At 32.4% G+C, this 21,488-nt stretch overlaps 1 protein-coding gene, 1 long non-coding RNA gene and 1 other non-coding gene across 6 annotated transcripts; 1 reads left to right on the top strand and 2 right to left on the bottom strand.

The window, feature by feature from the left end:
• Nucleotides 1-4,106: 4,106 nt before the first annotated feature.
• On the bottom strand, nucleotides 4,107-8,263 carry LOC105318828 (epithelial membrane protein 2). Of its 3 annotated transcripts, none has more exons than XM_011416116.4 (4): nucleotides 8,127-8,263; nucleotides 5,784-6,020; nucleotides 4,639-4,779; nucleotides 4,107-4,513 (listed from the first exon to the last, which is right to left on the bottom strand). In XM_011416116.4, exons 2-4 carry the CDS (start codon nucleotides 5,995-5,997, stop codon nucleotides 4,320-4,322), a joined length of 549 nt encoding a protein of 182 aa, XP_011414418.3. In that variant the 5' UTR covers nucleotides 5,998-6,020; nucleotides 8,127-8,263; the 3' UTR covers nucleotides 4,107-4,319. The 3 variants fall into 3 exon arrangements, with proteins under 3 accessions (XP_011414418.3, XP_011414416.3, XP_011414419.3); XM_011416114.4 differs by lacking the exon at nucleotides 8,127-8,263 and adding an exon at nucleotides 7,264-7,425; XM_011416117.4 differs by lacking the exon at nucleotides 8,127-8,263 and adding an exon at nucleotides 6,471-6,911.
• A 7,176-nt stretch (nucleotides 8,264-15,439) lies between these two features.
• LOC105318834 (uncharacterized) lies at nucleotides 15,440-16,708 on the top strand. Its single transcript, XR_004601525.2, has 4 exons — nucleotides 15,440-15,519; nucleotides 15,623-15,769; nucleotides 15,880-15,991; nucleotides 16,132-16,708. It is a non-coding gene; the product is annotated as an uncharacterized lncRNA (long non-coding RNA).
• A 373-nt stretch (nucleotides 16,709-17,081) lies between these two features.
• Nucleotides 17,082-21,182, bottom strand: LOC105318831 (uncharacterized). Of its 2 annotated transcripts, XR_010714181.1 has the most exons (7): nucleotides 21,023-21,151; nucleotides 20,753-20,830; nucleotides 19,799-20,010; nucleotides 19,396-19,551; nucleotides 17,767-19,007; nucleotides 17,215-17,421; nucleotides 17,082-17,096 (listed from the first exon to the last, which is right to left on the bottom strand). It is a non-coding gene; the product is annotated as an uncharacterized protein (transcript). The 2 variants fall into 2 exon arrangements; XR_010714180.1 differs by lacking the exon at nucleotides 20,753-20,830 and having other exon boundaries at nucleotides 21,023-21,182.
• Between the last annotated feature and the right edge of the window lie 306 nt (nucleotides 21,183-21,488).

Genomic DNA, 21,488 nt, shown 5'->3' with positions numbered 1-21,488 from the left:
AGAGAGAGAGAGAGAGAGAGAGAGAGAGAGAGAGCTTAGATCATGGTTATACGCCAGTAGATTCATTACCAACAGAGGTTGGGGATGACATCCTACTCAATGAACTTCAACAAGTGTAACTAAAAAATATGATTGTCTTTAATTCGACGTAAAGCAAGTTAACAAACATTGAGAAAAAAAATTCATGTATTTCATTATTGGAAAGTTGTTGATGCATCATTTTTCTTCCAGTGACCCTGAACTTGTATAAATAAAATGACAAAAGCTTAAGATCAAGATACATATGGAGAAATGGTGTACATTTTACTAATTTGCATAGCGGCCATATTGTTATCACAATGGCGATTTTCAGTACAATAGAATATATAGAAAGGAATGAGAAAAATCGCAAATTTTAAAAAATAAGTATTTCGGAAATATTTTCTCCTCATTTGGTTCTCTCATTTACTACATCCGGCATCGGAATGTGCTTGTTTTGTTTACATTAGATATTGAGAGAGCGGTTCCTTTTGAATCTGAAAAATCGAAGCGGGGCGTTGTAGGAATAAAGTGTGTTTTAGTGATGAAAGACGTCATGAAGGGATTTTGGAATTATTTTTAAAATACTTGCCATACATAGGTAAATTAGTTTCTCATATATTTACAAAGTTTACATTGCAAACTAGCTGTGTCAGAAATCTTGACTCAAATTTTAAAAGTCTTGTCGGTTCCTTTTTACTTTCAATTTAGCATTTTCAAGACTTTCTCAGTACGCTGTCGGACTTGCAACTAGGCATTTAGGCTTTATATTGAAATTTAGGCATATTGCATACTTCTATTTAAGAATTTTCGTTATAAATTGAATGAGATTTTTCAGGTTATAATTCTATTCCGTTTCAAGCTGATATTCTTAGCTGTTTATTTATTTATTTACTCATTTTAGCTGGTATAGTCCTATTTTTAGATTATCTATAATGGTTTGATAGAGAGGCATTCAAAGTGAATTTGAAGCGTGAATCACTGATATTGTGGTGACAAAAACATACACAGATAATCTATGCATTGCCCCAACACATGTTCTCATTCTAAAAAAATTAAAGTTTTGACGTAATCACACAAATTTCATACATAAAAGATATGTAATTTTCATTCCTAAGGGAGATAATTTGAAGACATGAATATTAATGAGAACAGTGTCACGTGGCATTTAGCTCATGAATAAAGTGTACGTGATTTCTCCATATGACATTTTTAGATCACACCTGGTCTGGAAAAATTACAGGTTGTGCATGTCTCTTAACTGCAAAACATTTGCAAGGAAATCTTCTGTATTTTTTTTTCATTGGTCTCAAATATTTTTACTAATTATGTGAAGTTACTGCCTCAAACCGCAGAAGGATTCAAAGTAAGCGCAGCTTAAGTGATCAATAGTTACTTAATATGTAAGTGCAGAGCATGAATAGTTTATTATTAGTAGAAAATAACATCGCAGACAGTAATGTATGCAAACAAGTGTTGGCAATCTGATCACAAGTCGCATTGTGCTAGATAAAACTAGGAAAAAAACGCGGCTATGTTAAGGCTGACCGATTAATTTCACAGCGATATGTAGAAAGTCACTTGTCTGTACTTCATAAGATATGACGTCATAGTTAACTTTGACGTCACGATCTGCATTCCTTTCGATCGTTCTTAGGGAATTTAATGTAACGTAATAAGTGATATTCATTGTGCATAATAAAACCGCTTCATTCCTTTACATAGACACTGTTGTAAATACTAGTGATACTAAATTCAATATCACCGATATGGAGTATAAAAAAATCAACAGTTTTAAAGCTTCGTAATAGGTAAAAAACTATTCATAAACTAATGGTTTTGAGACTCCCCCTGCTACGTGTAAATTAATGAATGGTGATTTGTATGTGCATATAAAAAACGGCTTTGCACAAGTGAAAGATAAAAACAATCTTAGTATATTTTACGTGAAATCGGGAGAGAAAATAAGTACCACTGTGAATCTTGCTGGGGGAAACCTACCGATTGACCCGATTTTGTGTAAATCGAGCCTTAAAGGTAAAAATGTGCCTAGTTTCGATGGCGGTGCGAAATGTTTTGACAATATTTCAAATAAACGAAATATTTATATGAACCCCCAGCAAGAACTGCAAAATACATTACTTATCGAAGGATTTTTCATAAAAATATTTTTGATTTAATGTCATTATTCACTTGTGCCGATGCGATTTTTATAGATTATTTACCGTGTTAGAATACACCCGTCACGTGCTTAAGAAAAATATATGACGTCACAAAAATACATCAAATATAGTGTTGGATGCCACTGTTAACTTATGTAATAAAAGTTTAAAGAAACTCACTCGGTTAAAGCATTTTTCGATAATTAAAATAGTATCATTTTTCGATATATCCCCGAGTACCCAAACTCCGTCACCATAAGCAGAAAACATTCCGCGTTTCTCTGTAAATTATTTTTTGCGGTTTTTATCATTTGCAATCACTAAATATAATCTGAAACGTTATAATTTATAAAATTATTAACAAAAATATTTTCATTATTATTCAATTAAGCCCTCTGAATACGACGTTTATCACACGTGCTATCATAGTTTATGAACCTAACTCCGTCACCTATATGACCTATGATACGCCAGGGAATGAGGACACATTAACAATTTAGTTTAAACTCAACTTGTATATAGGCCAAGTTAAAATAAGTTAAATCGGTTTATACAATTTAAATTGTATTTAATTTTATCAAAGTGAAATGATCGCCAGAATTAAAAAATGGGTCCTTGTAACAACAATCACAATGACCATTTCAGAATGTATGGAAGCCGTTTGATTTCTGTCCTTACATATTTCAAAAATATATCAATAATGAATATATTGATGATTACATTATTTATTTATTACATTTTTAATAAATGTTGCATATTCTAAATACAGATATACCGTATATATCTGTAACCCTGTATAAGGCAAAAATTACGGCATGAGCGATTTGACGTTATCATCAAGTGTAGTGCATGAATGCTATTGCGGATTGAAAAAAATGTATTAATAACCTTAATAAAAAATAAATTACATGTGAAATGGTTCATCTTGACCTGTCTTAAAATGACTGAACACCGTAAATCATCGAATGGGCCTGCATGTCAGAAATATCGTTATTTTAGTGCACCGATGAAAAAGTGTTAGCTGATTTCACGCAATTATTGTTGCATAAAATGAACAAGGTGTAATTTTGTTATGTTTGAACACATTCTTAAATTTAACCGTTGTAAATTGTTGACATTTGATTGAAGTTTTTTGATATTCAAAAAATGACGTCATAACCGCACTTGATTTTAATAGGCGAGGAGTTTCCCGAAAGTGACGGAGTTGGGGTAGTGACGGAGTTAGGGGGCTATACGATATATTTAGCTTCTGACAGCCGCGAAATAAATGTTCCTGGCAATACACACTATCTACGTACGAATTATAAATGTATGTTAACTGTAATTAAATGTTTAAATCGTTTTACACCAAATTAATACGGAAGATTAAATTACTGAAAATACCGCAAATTTTAGTGGTTTTTCTTGCCTGGTATATATTATAAAAAGTAACATTCGCCCGATTGTGTTTGAGGGCAGTTATGACAGTAAGATTCTATTTTCTTTTTAGATATATGAAAATCTTCTAGAAATAAACATTGTAGGTTAAGCTAGGAAACAAAATTTAAGAGCGTCTGTAAAACCTATATTATTATGGTAAATTATATTCAATGTACAAAAATATTATCATAAATTTCTGTCAAAGGGGAAATATATGTTTTTTTATTTCTTCTAACAATAAAATCTTAGCGAAATCTTACGTCTGGTATATAAAACCCTATTCACTCTCGTAAGCAAATTGAAACTGAAACACATTGAGACCCAGAGGGCTGAGTACCATAGCGCACTTAGACGGACCCAAGTTTGCATTTCAAGGTTCATTTGAAGTCTGAACTTTCTCTCTATCTTTCTCTTTCTCTCTCTCAAGTAATTATAAATCAGAAGAATTAGAAAATACCGACCGAACAGTGTGTTATATATTATATTAAAATAAATATGACAGAAAAATTTTGATTGATCATTTTAATGATAAATCACGAACAAACGTGTACATCAGATTATAATATATTTAAACAAATATAATGATGTTGTTGTCTTGTACACCAAATTCACTGAATACATATTTTTGTTACGACATTCAGTATGCTAGGAAAAAATGTGTTAATCTAACACAGTAAATCAATAATTGTAAATGCTCGCTCGTTTCCATAGGAAACTGATTTATCGTCCAGTCATGGATGTGTAGGAAGATCTTTTTGCTACCTCAACTATCATGAATATTCCAGCGATTCCCGATATGACAATTGAAAGAATGCAGAAAACGAAGGCAAAGTGAAAGCTGAAAACACTGCTGTCTTTGACGATGTCGTAGTATTTCTCTCCAAAGACTGATACAGATATGACATTGCACACAGCTAAAACAAAACCGTAGACAGTTTATCAGCACTCATTGTGTTTCGACATTTACATGTACATGTGAATTCAAACTAGGATTTGATTAATTAATTTATAATTTTGAATTATAATACAAATTTTTTACCTGCCATAAAGGACAACACAATGGCGAGGACCAGTACGCATGCTCTGTCCTTCAGACAAATTCTAAGAAACGCAGTCAAGACTGCTATTAGCAGAAGGAGAATTCCCAGGACTCCGAAACCTCGCACAGCTTTGAACCAATCTTTGAAAGAATGTAAACAAAGATTGAAACAAATAAATAGTACAGACACGTGCTGATATTAAACACAAATATAGCATGCCCTGAATCTTAAGTCAAACAAAATGTTATCTTTTATATTTAATAAGTAGATGTATAACACAACAACATATGCAAAATATGTATTTATAGTACTGTGATTGATTTAAATGGTTAATATCAATTACACATAAAACACTGTGCCGGATAATTATGCCAGTGCCAAGGTGGCATTTTTGCACCCGCTTAAGCTGCATATATCGAAAAATTCAATTATGCCATATGATAGACCATTGCTTAAAGAGTTAATAACCACCTTTGTTATCAGTGTATCTCACCTGTCAGGTAAGATATTTACCTTTCAAAAATGAATTCCTATAGGAAAATCATTTTTCCCATAGGAAAATCAATATTCCTATAGGTAATTTGAAATTTCCTATCGGAATACAAGAACTTCCTATAGGAATTTCAATTCCGATAGGATTTTATAAAATCCGACAGGAAAACTTAATATCCTATAGGAAAACTACATGTCTGAATCAAATTCCTACAGGAATTACCATTCTCCTATAGGAAATATAATTCCTACAGGACTTTTAAAAAATCCTATAGGATTGTCAATATTTCCTGTAGGAGAGTCAATTCTCCTATGGGAATTTTCATTTTCCGATGGGATATTAATTTTTGAAGTTAAATATCTCACCTGTCAGGTGAAACACCCTAAAAACAAAAGTGGTTATATACTCTCTAGGCAATGGTCTATCATTTGGTATACATGGATTTTACCGAAACTGCATCTTAAGCGGGTGCAAAAATGCCACCTTGGCACTGGCATAATTATCCGGCACAATGTTATAAGCAAAATGGTTAGTATATTTTAATTAAATTTGAAGATATAAGTAAATGATTCTTTATACAATTCAACAAAATCTGTATAAACACTTTTTTTTTGCAAAAATCAGAATTGTAAATTCGCTTGGTTATTATACCTGGGACCTCATCAAAGTCGGCACACCCGGAAAATGAATATGTAGCAACTGATCCGGATGTGCAAATTTTCCACAATCCTCCATAAACCTTTTCCCCTCCAACTTCAGCTAAAATCCAGTATGGAGAGGCCACTCCTATTACATCAATTACAAGTCCAAGTATGAGCAGGAACAATCCAAATCCAAAATAACAGGAATTTCCGCCACATGCCATGGTGTTTAATGATTATGAATAACCTGAATACAAATAAAATGTTTCAACCATATACATTATCAAAAGTATGCGTTTTGGGGTATTTCATACATAAATATTCTGTCAAAAAATATTTGATGCATTTCATTGACAATAAAATATGAGTGACAGTTTCTTTGAATATAATAACAAAATGTTTTACAAAAGTCAAGATACAGTGGGACATATTTTGTCATAAAAATACGCGAAAAGACCGTTATTCACGGTTGGTTATACGGTGTATTGCGATGGAAAAATAACCATGCAATTGGTGATTTAATTGCTATACAGTTGTACATAAGGAACGAAATTCACATATATATTTTTTTAATTTAGGGCTTTTGACAATTAATATGTAAAACTGAAAACTTCATTTTTTTATGTCATAAAAAAATCATTTTCGATGATTCATGATAAAAACATAGTATTTCTTTTCCTCGTGATTAAATACTTGCTGTTTGTCCATGTGTCTCATTAGGGCATAAAGTGGCGATTGATGTATCCGGGCCGTTGACCTTGGAAACCTTAAGCTTATTTAGATCATGTGATTATGTGTCACTTCTCCATGACTGTAGTGGGTTTTATAACTACGTATTTAAAAACGCAACATCCTTTGTTTTCTTTGCCGAAAAATACAACCGATCTTTAAGAGAAGTCGTAATGTTATACACGGGTCCATATTTTTCGGTTTAGAGATAAACTGAATCGTTACAATGTGCTAACACGATATGCACACAAAGAAAGAATATTAATCGGTCAATGTCCTATTGATTATAAACATCGTCTACGATGCCAGTGGACCATTCATGTCTGACCTTTATCAGTCAATTGTATTCTTTTATTCTATATCAAGTCTACCCGTAGTGATTTTTCCATACCACCAACATTTAAATCCAGCTGAATTCCACATGCATGCATGTGTCATGTGCTCCTCCTTCCCCTAACACCCCCCCCCCCTCCCCCCGGACACATCCACAACCTCAATCGCACACAACTGCATCCGTTGTGTACATTTTAATTCATAATATAACAAACACAGGAATAAACTGCAAAAATCGTTTCTCTTTAAGAAATCTAAATATAAATCTTTAAATTCGCGCTGTTGACTCTAATTATGCTAATTTTACGTTGTTGTTTTTCCTTCAAAGAACATTTTAGAAACTGAAAAATTCTAATTTTGGCAACTAGTTTAATTGAAAGTTAAACTGTAAAATACATAAAACTACTAACCAAATTCAAAACACATACCTTCAAGTTATTATTGAATTTTTTGTGGATTATACTTTTTACGCAGTAGTTTTTCCTAACTGATCATGTGACACGCTATATGGAAAACCACTTGGGGAATTAATTGTCAGATTCTAAAGCTGTTGTACAATCCACTATAGATGCTCTGCATCGGGATATTATCAACTTATTCTGACGGACGATATATTACAATTTTGTTATTAAAACAATTTTGTAAACTTTATGTGCCCTTGTGATGATAAAAACTTACAAGGTATATAAAAATAACAAATGTTGACATTGATTAAAGACACTATCCTTCCGCCGTCCACACCCCTTCCTCACACAGAAAATGGAGGTTTGGTATCAACCCCTCTGTTTGACAATTTTTAAACATTCCTTTAAGCATGCTACCTGCCATTTACTTTGAGGAATATATTAATTATACGTACAAAATAACAATCAAAACACTTACATGTAAAAGGATCATTACACTTCCAATAAACATATACGTACGTATTTAAGGTAGCAACGTGTATTAAATTTACGAGCCGTTTGTATACAAAAAAACCTTCATTATTTAAACAAGATCGAGCAATCATTCTTTATACTAAAATATCGTAACCATGTCTAAAAAATTCTAACATTTGGTATGATAAAAAGTATTCTTTTATTACACAGTAGATAACTTCCACGCATGCGGTACAAAAGATATTATCCGATATATGATTCTATATCCAGGGGGAGTGTTTAAACTAAACATTTTTCTGTGTTAAAATAATTTCTTTAGATTATATTAAGATATGTTAAACTTAATAAGGTAAAATCTATTTTAAATATCTACTATTTAACTATAAATTAATTGTTGTATAGTTTACGTTTACCTTCAATGTATAAAATTTCTCTGTAGAATCAAGATGAATAAAAATTTTCAGAATGTCATATGCTTTATACCCAACAAGGAGGTCAATGGCTTAGCAAACTGTGGATAAGCATCCTACGAATGATGCATGTATTTATTTGATGATGGGGTTTATTAATCTCTTTCGACAAAAGAGTACTAACGCACTTACAAGAGGGATTTAAAATTTGACTGCAGTATACTGATATATAGGTGAAGTGTAAGGTTAAAGAGCTTCTGATATTTACTTGAGTTATCTCAACGGTTAGATTTACGTTTGAAAAGTATAAATAATACGCATATACTTATCAAAATAGTCAAGAAAAAAAAAAGCTGCGTAAATCTGGTAACATTTTATGATGTGTGAAAATAATAGCCTTTGTCGTTTGGTAAACATGTGTTTTAATTAACATTATATACATAAACAGATCTATGATAAAGCGTTGTACGTATTGCACATTCAATTCTAAACTGTAGTCATTGGGTAAAATGACTTGATACAAATACAAAAAAATAATATGCCTGATATTACCACAACACACCTTTCTTCCAATTATGGCATATTGAGCGTTTTCTTGTTTCTTGAGGAAAAATTCATGGAAAAGTACATACGCATCGCATTTTCATTCGACATTTCTAATTTACCGTGCATAATGGTATTTATTGACACCCTCCATTTTGGAGAGTACATAGAGTTAATTAATTTGTGCGTGCGCATCAAGAGGTTGGTATCTAGAGTGAAAACTCGAGTTCCAGGAGAAAACGCTCATTGCGATCTTTTATCGTGCGTCGTTCGTTAACAAATTTAAATTTTGAACTTCTTGAAACATACAAAGCAAATATTAACACATTTGTATTCAAGAATCTCTAGGAAATATAATAGGAATAAATTGTAATATTCATGACCATACCAACCACAGGGCTACATGTAAATACATGTAAGCAAAAAGGGCATATTAATTCAAATAGAAAAAAACACCATAATTGTTCTTCCCAACTACCAAACACGTGCGAAAATAACTAATATCATTAGTAGTATTCATTTAATGCTCTACAACAATTTAGATATTCATGGCCTTTTGTTCAGGGGTTCGGGCTCTAAAAACGACCTAAATAAACATCGATTGAAAATGTGTAAAATCTTTAAAATTCTATTTATATTCTCCCATATTTCTTTTAAAAAACTAAATCCATTGCCATAATGTCCATGAGGCATTCTTCCAACTTTGTAAAATGTATTTTCCCTGGCTCAGGCTTTCAGGTCCTATTGGAAAGGATATGGACAGATTGTGAAAATGTAGAATAAAATCTGCTTCTCTTTCTCCAAAGCAGGGGGGTGGATAAACGGAATGCATGATTATGATGTCCATGAAACCATTCACATGTACATGTACCTAAATTGTGAAATTCACTACGGCTTGATCAGGGGTTGAAAACCCTTGGTTAGAACAAATATGGACACATAGTTTAATCTAATGATAAAACGCTTAAACATTGTTCAAATATATGTGTTTAATTTTGTAAAGTTTATTATACAAGTCAACGTCCTCTTCACACATTTTTGTTTTTGAGATTTAAGATGACGGCATATGCATATTATGTATATATATGCGTGTGTGTGTCTGTGTATAACGAGATCTTACTTCGAAAATACGAAACATCTCATAAAAACTTAATTTTTTCTCGAAATTAAGAGATGTTTTTCTTGTAATTTCGAGATCTTTTCTTATTATAACGAGATATTTTTTTGTAATTATGAGATAATTAAATGCTAATAACAAGAGTTTTGGTAATTACGCGATCTTTTCTCCTTCTTACGAGATACTTATCTCGTAATTACTAGAATTTTTCTAGGAATAACGGTATCTTTTTTCGTTATTACGACATAAAAATGATTTTTAAGTGGTCTTATTCATCTTTTGTATATTGCAGACATTATTCAAAATACATAAAGTTTATCATACATGTAACACGACTAAGGCAAACTGATGAACTTCGTAGTTCACCTTTTATTTAAGAAAAATCAGTTCCAGAATATAGTGACTCTTAGGAAGCGCTTCAAATGATCTTACATTAATGCTTGGTCCGATTTTAAATAACTTTTGGGTATGCTTTAAACGATTGTTATGCTACGAATATGGATAATTATTTGACATTGAAGCAGTTTTTCTAGTCAAATAAGCCTTTTTATTTAAAAATTGATGTACAAAATTTGTTAACAAACTAAACTCAAATAAAAGGGTACATCTTTATTTCGCCTCATATTAAAATTCACCCCTGACATCAAGACGGGTATGGCTGTATTACGTATTTGTAATGTCGCAATGTTTTTGCAGTTCAAAAATAAACCTGTGTACATTTTGTTCACAAAAACTTCTCAGGTTGTTCTGCCTACAATCGATACATATTACTTTTATGCAGATTGAATAAATCTATCATAAGGGCAACTAAAACAAACGGTTTACTTTTATAAACTCGTTCATGATGCATTTGCGGTTGTTTTTTGTGTGTGTGCTTTTATCAAGAAGTGATTTAATTAATATAACCTTGAATATTTCTAACATTTAAGAGGAGACTGATTCTGTTGGTCTTCATGGGCACTTTCTAATATAAAGGTTTTGTATAAAAATTACTTGATAATGAAATTACCAAATATTTGGACCATGCAACTTTCAACCGCAACGTAGACGTCACATGATATTGCAAAATATAAACGGCCGGCGCCAGACAAATGCTCAATGAGTGTAGCTATGTAAATGTAGATGTCAGGTGTCCAATTTACGACGTGTTGTTAACTGTAAACAATGCAGGAAATTTTAAGAGGCATCATAGTCTTGGTTTAAATCAACCAAAATTTTCGTTCAAGGCAATCATTGAGCATGGAACTCACACTGCAAAGAGGTATGTTGGGGAAATGATTATTTCTCCTTATTAACATGTAGTAATTTATGTTAAAGCAGACAGGAAAATTGGTAAATTTTCCAACAGAGCAGGCGCGCGAATACATGTACCTCAAAGTTTTAGCTTTCTGGCTCAAAACTCGCAAGAAATTCATAACACAAAGTTGAAAGGGTGGCAGAATCTTAAAGAACGACTCAGGGTGTTAGTTAGTCAAAGAAATGCCTCTGCCTCGCCGTCATCATTTTACACAAACCTCTTTATAGTCCTCTTTGTTATTAATGTTAGAGATCAAAGAACATTAAAATTTTGATATTTAACATGGTAGATTATATAACTATGCCACTCATAACTTGTTTCAAATTATTCAAAATTTTTTACAGAAAATACAGGAATAACTTTGGCAATCGTATTGAAATTTAAATAAAAAAAAGAGAGAGAAGGCATTTCTAAGCTTTGATTGACCCTTCTTTCATTCTACTGAGTATGTAGATGCATCATACAAACAATAATAGGATTTGGAGAGTGTGAATGATTAAACAGGTTTATTTGAGAACACTGAAAATCGGGTCACCGATCTCTTGACTACAAGTGTTTGGGTAATGACACAAACGATACTGAGATAACGTGATCTGTATGGAGAGCTTAACGTGCAGTCAGTATTACCTAGTAAGAGTATTTATTTAGTTTACAAAATGTCTGTATGCCGCTTTTTTAAAACAAAATGAATTACACCAGTTTTGTTCTATAGTGTGTCCCAAGATATTGCTTCCATCGATTTTTAATAAAATTACACATACTTGTGAAAGAAATACAGTTGAAATTGTTAAAAGGGAATATATCCAAGATATCTTCATTGAACAATTATCCCTTTCCACTCAGAAAAATTCACAGGAACGAAAACCGATTCCTTACGGAGATTTATAATGGGGAATGTTTACATCTTCTCTCCATTCGGAATACACTCGGAATACATCGCGCATTTTTTTAACATTATCATCCGGGCTTATTAATGGCTGTTGCAATGCAAAATCTCCGTAGACTTTCAATTTCGGGATGTGTATTGAAACCTGAAGCGGTAGAAGGGGCGTTTCAAAACAGATAATCTGGACATTTTTCATATTGGTGGATGAACGTAGTTTGGGCACAAAGGTATTTACTATTATTGAAATATCAAGCAAAAAGTGGTGAAAGCAAAAACTCGGGACAGAGTATAATGAACAAATCAATAACTACAGCATATATATGCGGACAACCATCTATACATGTACATGTGTATTTTTTACAGAACTATAAAAATCATTATGACCAACGAGGCACAATCTTGGGTCAGTAAACATACACCATGTAAAAGGGGCATGGTCACGATTTTAGTTAAGTACGTGTTCTGCTTTTATTTTTACAGCTAGATGATAACCCGCGCAAGCGCGGGAATTAATACTTTACACATTATTACGATATAATGCTTAATATGTAAAGCCATATTTTTTGTTCATTTTTTGTTTATACTTTGTCCGAATTTTTACCTTATCTTATTTATTTAAAATTGAAATAATAAACTTCTTTTCTATTGTATTTATTTCAAACCAGTGGATGGGTATTTAGTATATCTCTCTCTAAATTTGGTTATTTACGTCAATTTTCAATATAATTTCTAACAATCTAGTGGTGAGGGTATCCCCATTAAACTTCCCCGTTTTATGCTTACATAATTTATCCATTTAGACGTAGAATACAATAATAATCTGTTTATTAATGTTTACAAATCAATGTCTAAGGTTTACAGCCAAGTGGTATGAAATGTATGAAACTAAAACACGCGAGATTATGCATTAATATCCATTTGCATACGCGTCAAAACCGGGGGGGGGGGGGGGCTAGGCTAGCCCCCCCCCCCTTTTTTTTTTTTGCAAAGTTAGACCTAACCATAAGAAACATAGCATCATAGAGGGTTTAGCCCCCAACTTTTTTCAGGAACGATAATTATTCCTAGTTTTACCTTGAAAAGAAGTAATAGGTTTACTACTATTGAATTCAAGCATATCTTTTCCAACATATACCATAGCATAACATTAAAATCTCATTTCATAGCATTGGAATATCATAGCATAACATTAAAATCACATACCATAGCATACAATCTCATTCGTCATATCATACAATTGCATACGTGAACCTTAGCATAGCATACAACATGATTTTAACTCGGTTTAAAATGATTTTATTAAAAAGAATGAATGTTCACATTGCAGATTAGTGGTAAACTTTAGCTTCTTATCATTTTATTTTTAAATGTTTGGAACTCGTCTGCGTTTTTTTTTCAAATCTCATTGCATATCATAGCATATCATTAACCCTCTTATTTCGATTTCTCCTTGCATAGTATACAAATCTCATAGCATTGCATTGAAATTTCATAGCATATCATTTAAATTGCACACCATGGCATAGCATTAATATGTTAAAGATATGCATGAAATGACTGTACTACAATATCTAAAGTTAAGATTTCATTTGTTAGTCAACATAATTTTGCATATTTTCTGTTCGTTTTATCTTACTTTTTCATTTAGATAATCGTATTGCAAATTTAAATTTAAAAAGCTAAAAAAAACAACAACGATAAAAGACGTCATATTTCAAAATTTTGATCATTGACCCCATATAAATTTTATGCCAGCAGAGTAAGGTCAATATTCTAAGTTTAATACTATAAATGTTTTAGCATTACCATCATATTTTTGTTAATTTGAAGCAAACATTGGTAAGTAAGAAAATCTCAATCGTAGTGTAATATATACAGGGATTTTTCTTAAATTTTCAGAAATATATTCAATGGCCAGTAACTCAAAAAGAATGCCATTGACCTACTTTTATGAAAGTGAAAATAACACTACTATTAAAGGTCTCTAACACACAATAGATCGTTTTTCATGATCATCAGTGGGGGTTTTTTTCATTCTGAGTAAACGTAGTCCTTAAAAAAGTTTTTCGTGTGATCTGATTTGACACTTGGCCTACATACGTAATTAAACGTCAGTGCATACACTCTGATTAAAGGCACCATGTTGGTGAATTAGACTGGAGCAGAGGGGGTGAAGATATACTCCATACGAGGACTGTTACTATAATTCTGCTATGACATTCACATTTGACCGTGGAAAATGGTTCAAGTTACTAAACAACTTATACTCAAAAGCTCTGTTTATGTAAAACATGAGCCAAATAAGGCCAAGGGGAAAATACATATGCCCTAAACAAAGCGTTTTTGCGTGGTCTGATATGACATTAACCGTTGACCTACCAACTCCATTCATGGTCACTGCTCATCCTATGACCATAGACTCTCTTGGAGGGAAATGAGCCATATTGAAAGATATGCCCTGGACAAGAATAATGAAAATTCTGCTATGCCCTTTACCGTAGACATAGAAACATGGTTCAAAGTCACTGCAAACCCTTTACCCAAAAGCACCATGTAGATAAAGTATCACCCGGATTGAGGCAAGGGGAAAGAAGATATGCTCCGGGCAAGTGATCTCTGACGGACAGACCAATCAGGCCCCGTCGTCACCAATATTTTCAAATTACTCAACTCAATACTCAATTCAAATCACTGAGGTAGCCTCAGTTGAGATTTTCCTCAATTCACCGTCACCAATCACTTTGAGGAAGGCCTCAGTTGAGGCTTAAAATTTACACTCAACTCAGTTGTCTGAGTTGCGCGAATAAAAACGCGTTATTTCGCGGATTTTTTACGTAGTGTTTTTTACGTACATGTAATAAAAGTTGTCGTCTGTGTGTTGTTTTGATTAAATATGGCCGAAAACGATATTGAAAGTTTAATATCTGCAGCGAAGAGGAAAAGGGGGGGGGGGCAACTGGTCCTCTGAGGAACAAATTATCCTTATAGAGGAGGTTTTAAAGTATGAGGATAAGTTGTTTGGGAAAATGAAAGGGGCAGGGGCTAAGGGAAAACATTGCAAAATTAAAGAAGAGACTTGACAGTCCATCACTGACAGACTCAATTCGTAAGTATTCAAAAGCATCGCTTTTAACTTACCCAAAACATGGTTGTTGTTTTGCAGACGAGTTTCATCATTATCTCCGTTTGAAATAGCAGGTGTGCATAAAAATATGTTTCCTGTGTATTTCAGCCCCACATAAAAAAACATCCATGCATAATTTTTAAGTTTTATGGTGCTGAAAACTTTTCTGCATAGTAAAAATTAAATTTTTCCTTCGTTGTTGTCAAGTAAATTTGATTTATTATTGTATACCTAATTAGAACTAAATCAATCTTTAAATGAATAATATACTTCAATCGACGTGTTATTCCGATTGAAACATCATTATTTAGTCCGACTGGTCTAAAGTTAGTTTATTCTAGAAGCGTCATTCTTTTTTATGTAGACAATTCAGAAATTAACGAACATCGGACTCAATTTCCAAAAAATACGATAACATTAAACAAAGAGGTAAATATATAAATGCTCATGCACATTCATCTTAATTCAATTGAACATTAAGTCAATAATATACAAATAATATTTAACACTGACTTTTCTATATGATTAAAAGCTAAAGATAAAATCGATGGAATACGCCGCCCTAAGACAGGGGGTGGTCAACCACCGGCACCACTGACACAAGCAGAGGAGGCCCTGTATCAAGCGATGGATACCCGTCCCACAATTGTCGGCTTGGTCGGTGGAATTGATACAGATGGTACAAAATGTTCATTTTATTAATTAGAATAGTTACGGCTTCGTCTTATTCAGGCTCTTTTTTTTAATTCGTAAGAGATACTTTACTAATAGTTCTGTACTAACTTCTAGAACCATTACTATATACCAAACAACCTCAAGAGATTTGCCATAGTATAGTTGCACTGAATGGAGGATTGCCCGACTGTTGAGGCAAGTGGTGATGCCTTAAGTTCATCCAATGGTAGGTTTGCCGATAAGAAGGAAGATTGGTCACGATCAATTTTTGCAATTTTTAAAATACATGTATGAATTTAAGCAATAATTTTTAAAAAATATATATATATATATATCAACACGACATATTGATATCTAAATATTTAGAAAAACGTTCAACAATGGAGACAAAGAAGAGAAAGATGCCACAAAGAGAACGTCTTGAAGAAATGGAAATCCAGAATCTGACACTGGAAAACGAGAAACTATCAGAAGAAATAAAGAAACTTCTACTAGAACAAAGGAAACTAGAAAAAGAGGAGAAAAAATTGCAAACTGAAATTGACTTCATTGTAATCAAAAAGTCATATGAGATTTGCAAACTTAATGCAGAGTTTCCTGAATGTCTGCTAGACATAACTTGCATATAGCCATGCTTCTCATCATCACAACATCAGGGATCCCGAGTTCACTCGTGGGCCACAAGTGGATTCGGGACCCCTGACGTAGTGTCCTACAAACGGGAAGGTCTGTATATAGAAACTTTTCTTTTAAGCAGTTAACTATTAATTTCTCTTAATGAATAATTATTCCATCACAGTTTTAGATGACATAATGTATACTTTCGTGTATTTTCAGAATTATTCGCTTCTGTTTTCTTATTTGCTTGAATTGCCTCAATTGATAGAATTTAAAATCTATTTCAATTGTCAGCGTTTTTAACTATCTAAATAATGAGAGAATTAATTAGACATGACATGTTTCTCTACCTACCACATATCTCTGAGATGTACTCTCATGTCTGCAAGTTTTTTGTGGGTTTTTTTTCGCCCCCGAGTTTAAACGGACAAAAGATTTCATGTATTCAAACAAACAGTACTAAATTCGAAGTCACGGGTTCAAAGCTGATCATCAAAATATTTAGCGCTGAAATTGAATCAAGATTTGCCCGATCACACCGCATTCTGCAACCATTACTAACATGCCTATTATCGTCAAATTCTGATTACCATGTGAGCACTTAGGTAAAAACAAATCGGACACAAACTACGAGGAGAAATCGAATAGCTGATTTTATTGGTGAAAAAAAAACTTGGTGCTTCTCCTCTCTCTCTCTTCACTTGGGCGTCTTTCTGAAAACGCATATAAATTTTTAATAAACTATAAAATTTTCCTTTGAATATGATTCTAATTATTAGGAAGTACAGGTAAATAATTCATAAAATGAAATAACTGAGCTATTGTATGTACATGTCTCTTTAGCCAAAATATTTCTGGGCTATGAAGTCCTGCATATGACTGCCCTCTGCACCGTTAAATGCCACGTGGTGGTCTGTAGGGTTATAAGGTGTAGCATCTACATCTTGTCTGTTATACATTATGTCTCCCCGCTCAATTCCGATGTTGTGGAGCACCACACATGCAATGACATATGCTGCTGCTTGATCTGGGTTTGTTCTGAAAGTATCGTTATATATATATATATATATGCACAAACCGTTGCAGTTATGAGACCACATCTTTCAAAAAATAATGATTCAATGCTTATATTTACGTTTTTTAACATTTGTTCTCTTTCCGCAAATATGATTTATTAAAAAAAAATTCGGCCTTATTCAACGAGTAATGCGAAATTAACGGAAGAGCCATTGAAACAGCCAAATTATGCTGACAAAAATAGTGCACAGCGTTTTAAATTCTAATAACACAATTTTATTTTCATTCTGTAATTTGATGAATTTATTTTAGGTATATACTAAAAATTAATCAATTAAATTCATATAAATCTTTAAAAATATTTACATTCATGAAATATTAATCAGCCCAAGTATAATATCAGTTCGTGATCCGGTTTGAAGTCGGGAGGAGAGTCAGTTATGTTCTGAAGGAAGACTGAATGTATTCATCCGCACCAGATTTGGTGATTGGGTCTTCTATGTTATACGTAAATATCACTCAAATCTATCAATGCAATTTAATAAGAGGAAAGAAAGTGAATGTAAATAAATATATATATATATATATATATATATATATATATATATAGCATTTTGATTACAGATACACTATGTTTGATGGGGTAAATTCTATTTTGCAATATATATTCAACAAAAACCGTCTCTAGCTCAAACTTCTTGACCGAGAAGCCAAAAAGGACAGTGACTGATATTCATATAAATTTTTTTTAAAAAATATGCGGAAGAATTCAAGCACAACTAAGTAACTTATTGCATTACGAACACCTAATACACATGATTATCGTTGAATTAAAAGGACCGTTGTATAATAAAACTGACATCTTTTCACTGATATTCTGTTTGTTTATTGAAAAAGATTCGTAATAAGCAAAAGCCTTGAATAAAACATTGAAGACAGGGTTTAAATATTAAACGCTTCCGAGGAATATGAAATTCAGCGCTAAACAAGCAAGGAAATATAATAATGTACAGAATTGCCATTGGCATTGGTGACAATTAAAATGGTAAAACGTTAACTATTAAAATACAAAACGTTCAATATGTCAAATGATGTCTTAAATTTTACAGCTATCAACTCACTTGAAAATCTCATTTTTATTTGAATCAATCATAATTTTAAAAATGTATTCATTATAAAAAAATAAATAAAACTAAAACATGAAATAATATTCTCTAAACCATTTGAAAAAAAAACCCGGTACCACGTTTTTAACAAGGGTGACACGGCAACACAAACTCTTCAAATCCATCCTAATTAAATGCATTTTATAATAAAAATTATAAGGCAATTGCAGGATAACAGTATTAAGCAATTATAATTTGGTATGTGCCGATAACATTGAAAACTGATCATGAATAAAAGGGTTCTCATGGTTTATGTGAAATCACTAGAGGTCGCTGGTTGACTGCTCTTTCGAATGTGAATAACCACCAAACCACAGGCGACTAAAGCCAAAATCATTCCAAGGATGCTGAAGACAAACGAAAAGCTCAGAGAGTAATCGCTGTTGATCTTCATCTCTTTCATGTCGGCGAATCTGGAAACCGCAACAAGGGTAAAGACTGCTGTAAATAAAAAAAAAAGAGTGTGTATCAACTTACCAATATAAACGTTAATATTAATCAAAATGGATCCCATTATTTTGTTGATATTAACAAATGCACATGTAACTAGATGCAAGTTTTCATAATATAAGTGAAGGTAATTTATTTTAAACTATATTGGTTCAAATATCTCTCTTATTAAAGCAAACATTAACTTTGCTAACGTCAAAATATAAAGTCTTACATATTCCAAAACTTGTAACACAGCACATTTCGATATAAGCCTTTTATTCTTTTATCATGATTTTGTTTCTCGGCGATCATTTTTTAATGCAACCATTTGAGGGCGGCAAATTTGAAAATATGACTAGTCATTTAACTCATTAATCGAAAAAGTTTTTATTCAAACCTCCTGCGAATGTTGATGCGATGCCCAAATATTCGAACTCCTTTCGGGTCTTTAAAACCCATATTTTTAGAGTGAAAGATACAAAGCCTGCTCCAAAGAACATCACGGATAAAATCATCATTGCTCTTATTGACTTTACCCATCCAAAATCAGAATCTGTTATAGGAAAAATAGATCTAGATGAATACATGAAGAACAACGAACACTAGTAATTGATATTAAGAACATTGGTTTTTCGTGTACAAGTACATGTACATGTATGATGTTTTCTCCCATCGGATATCAGCAGATTTTTATACTACACACTAATAAAATATATGTTGCGAGTGGTAGACATTCTAATTCAATTGTTTTACGCGTTGAACAATAATTTGGATAGCGAAAGTGTAATTGAAAAACTAACCTAACTCGACACATCCGGCAACAGCATTCAGATAGTATTTTGTACAAAACACCCACAGTCCAGCATAATTAACACGCAAAATAGCTGACGAATAGATCCAATATGGTGTTCCAATAGCTATTACATTTAACATCCCTGCTCCCATCACAAAGGACCAGCCGGTAATTAATAGCTTTGGCCGGGACTCTACGGACTCCATTATGATCACCTGACTTGAAAAGAAATGATAAATATTTCACGCTGTGACCCTTATCAGTTACACTTTTTCCTCATAAATCATGATTTAAAATGGAATTTTCGCTCTCGCCCATGCCAAGGGTGAACGCTGTTACGACTAATCTAATACATAATGAAAGTTTTTATCGGTTATTAAAAGTTTAAACAGTTAAGTCATATGTCTGTTTAACTTTATAAACTTTCTTGCTTTGCATTATCACTAAAGTTTCAAAAGAGCAGTTTTTCAGATTTCCATTTATGATTTTGCCGTTTATAGCGCTGCTTTAAAAAACTGCACGTGCACAGGCAAGGCAGAGACGATTACAAAGATAAAGGAAAGAAAAATTTCGATATAATCAATTATCAAGTTCTTGTGACTTGTTTCTTACTAGTAGATGAATTACATATACTAATACGTATATTATTATATTGAAGCTATTACAGACATTTATTAAAAGTATATTCTAAAAAACTTAAATTCAATTGAATAGGAATAAAAAAAAGTTGCGGATCGTTTTCGCTCAGTTTCGAATCACCTAAACATTACATTAACTGGGTACATTGTACATCTGGTCTCGAGTTACTCAGTTGTTAGTTAGTTGAAATTCGATATGAACGTGATGAAATGCATATAAATAAAAACTTAATTTGTCCCTGTTTTTGTATTTATAATAAAACCATTCGATAAGTCAGATAAAAAGTATAAAATATAGTCAAGAAGTAGATTCATTGCTCTACCTGTATCAACTTCACAAAAGAGCAAATCAGTCTCACAGTTTTTATTTGGTCGGTAAACCATGTGGTGAAATGTTTGACCTCATTGAAGATATAATATACATATTAACCTTTTTATTAATATATTTGAATATACCATTAAAATCGTTATTTTTCACGCTTTATTAGAAAACGTGTAAAAGTAAATGCCTAAAGCAGACTTTAAAAGATATATTCTTCACAAAACCACGTTCACTATTTTTGTAAGTGAAAAGTAAAATAAATTATACTTACTTTAATATCCTGAAATACTGGTCAGTAAAGCAGCGAAATGTAGTTTGTCACATGTACTTGTTGAAATAGGGGATAGACTGCTCTTGGGCAGCAGTTATCTTCCTGTTTGAAACACTTTAGTACATCTGAAAGACATAAACAAACATCTGTTGTGCTATATATGAATGCTTTGTATAAGGACCCCTTTAATATTTACGGCCTATTCAAACAACGTTTAAAAGTTACATTGTTATTGTCTCACTGAACAATACTTCTTGTTTATCCATTTAAAACCTTAGATAGGCAAATTGGAAAGTTATATCAATGATAATAATAATAGGTTAACATTTTAGTTAACTTTTGCTCGAAAATCAAATTATACACGTACAAAAAAGCTTTACATATTATAAAATATAAAATTATGTAACCTGGTAATTAATAGATTCAATTTACTTTGAGCTTTCGTGACAACTTTCTAAGATGTAAA

This window comes from Magallana gigas, chromosome 5 (assembly GCF_963853765.1).
Source record: "Magallana gigas chromosome 5, xbMagGiga1.1, whole genome shotgun sequence".
Classification (NCBI taxonomy): Eukaryota; Metazoa; Mollusca; class Bivalvia; order Ostreida; family Ostreidae; genus Magallana; species Magallana gigas.
This window is presented reverse-complemented; position numbering and strand designations above follow the sequence as displayed.

Coding starts and splice junctions, on each gene's coding strand:
- LOC105318828 (XM_011416116.4), bottom strand. CDS start 5,997: ATGGCATGTGGCGGAAATTCCTGTTATTTTGGATTTGGATTGTTCCTG. Junction 4,780..5,783: donor CGACTTTGATGAGGTCCCAG/GTATAATAACCA, acceptor ATTCTTTCAAAG/ATTGGTTCAAAGCTGTGCGA. Junction 4,514..4,638: donor TGTGTTGTCCTTTATGGCAG/GTAAAAAATTTG, acceptor GTTTTGTTTTAG/CTGTGTGCAATGTCATATCT.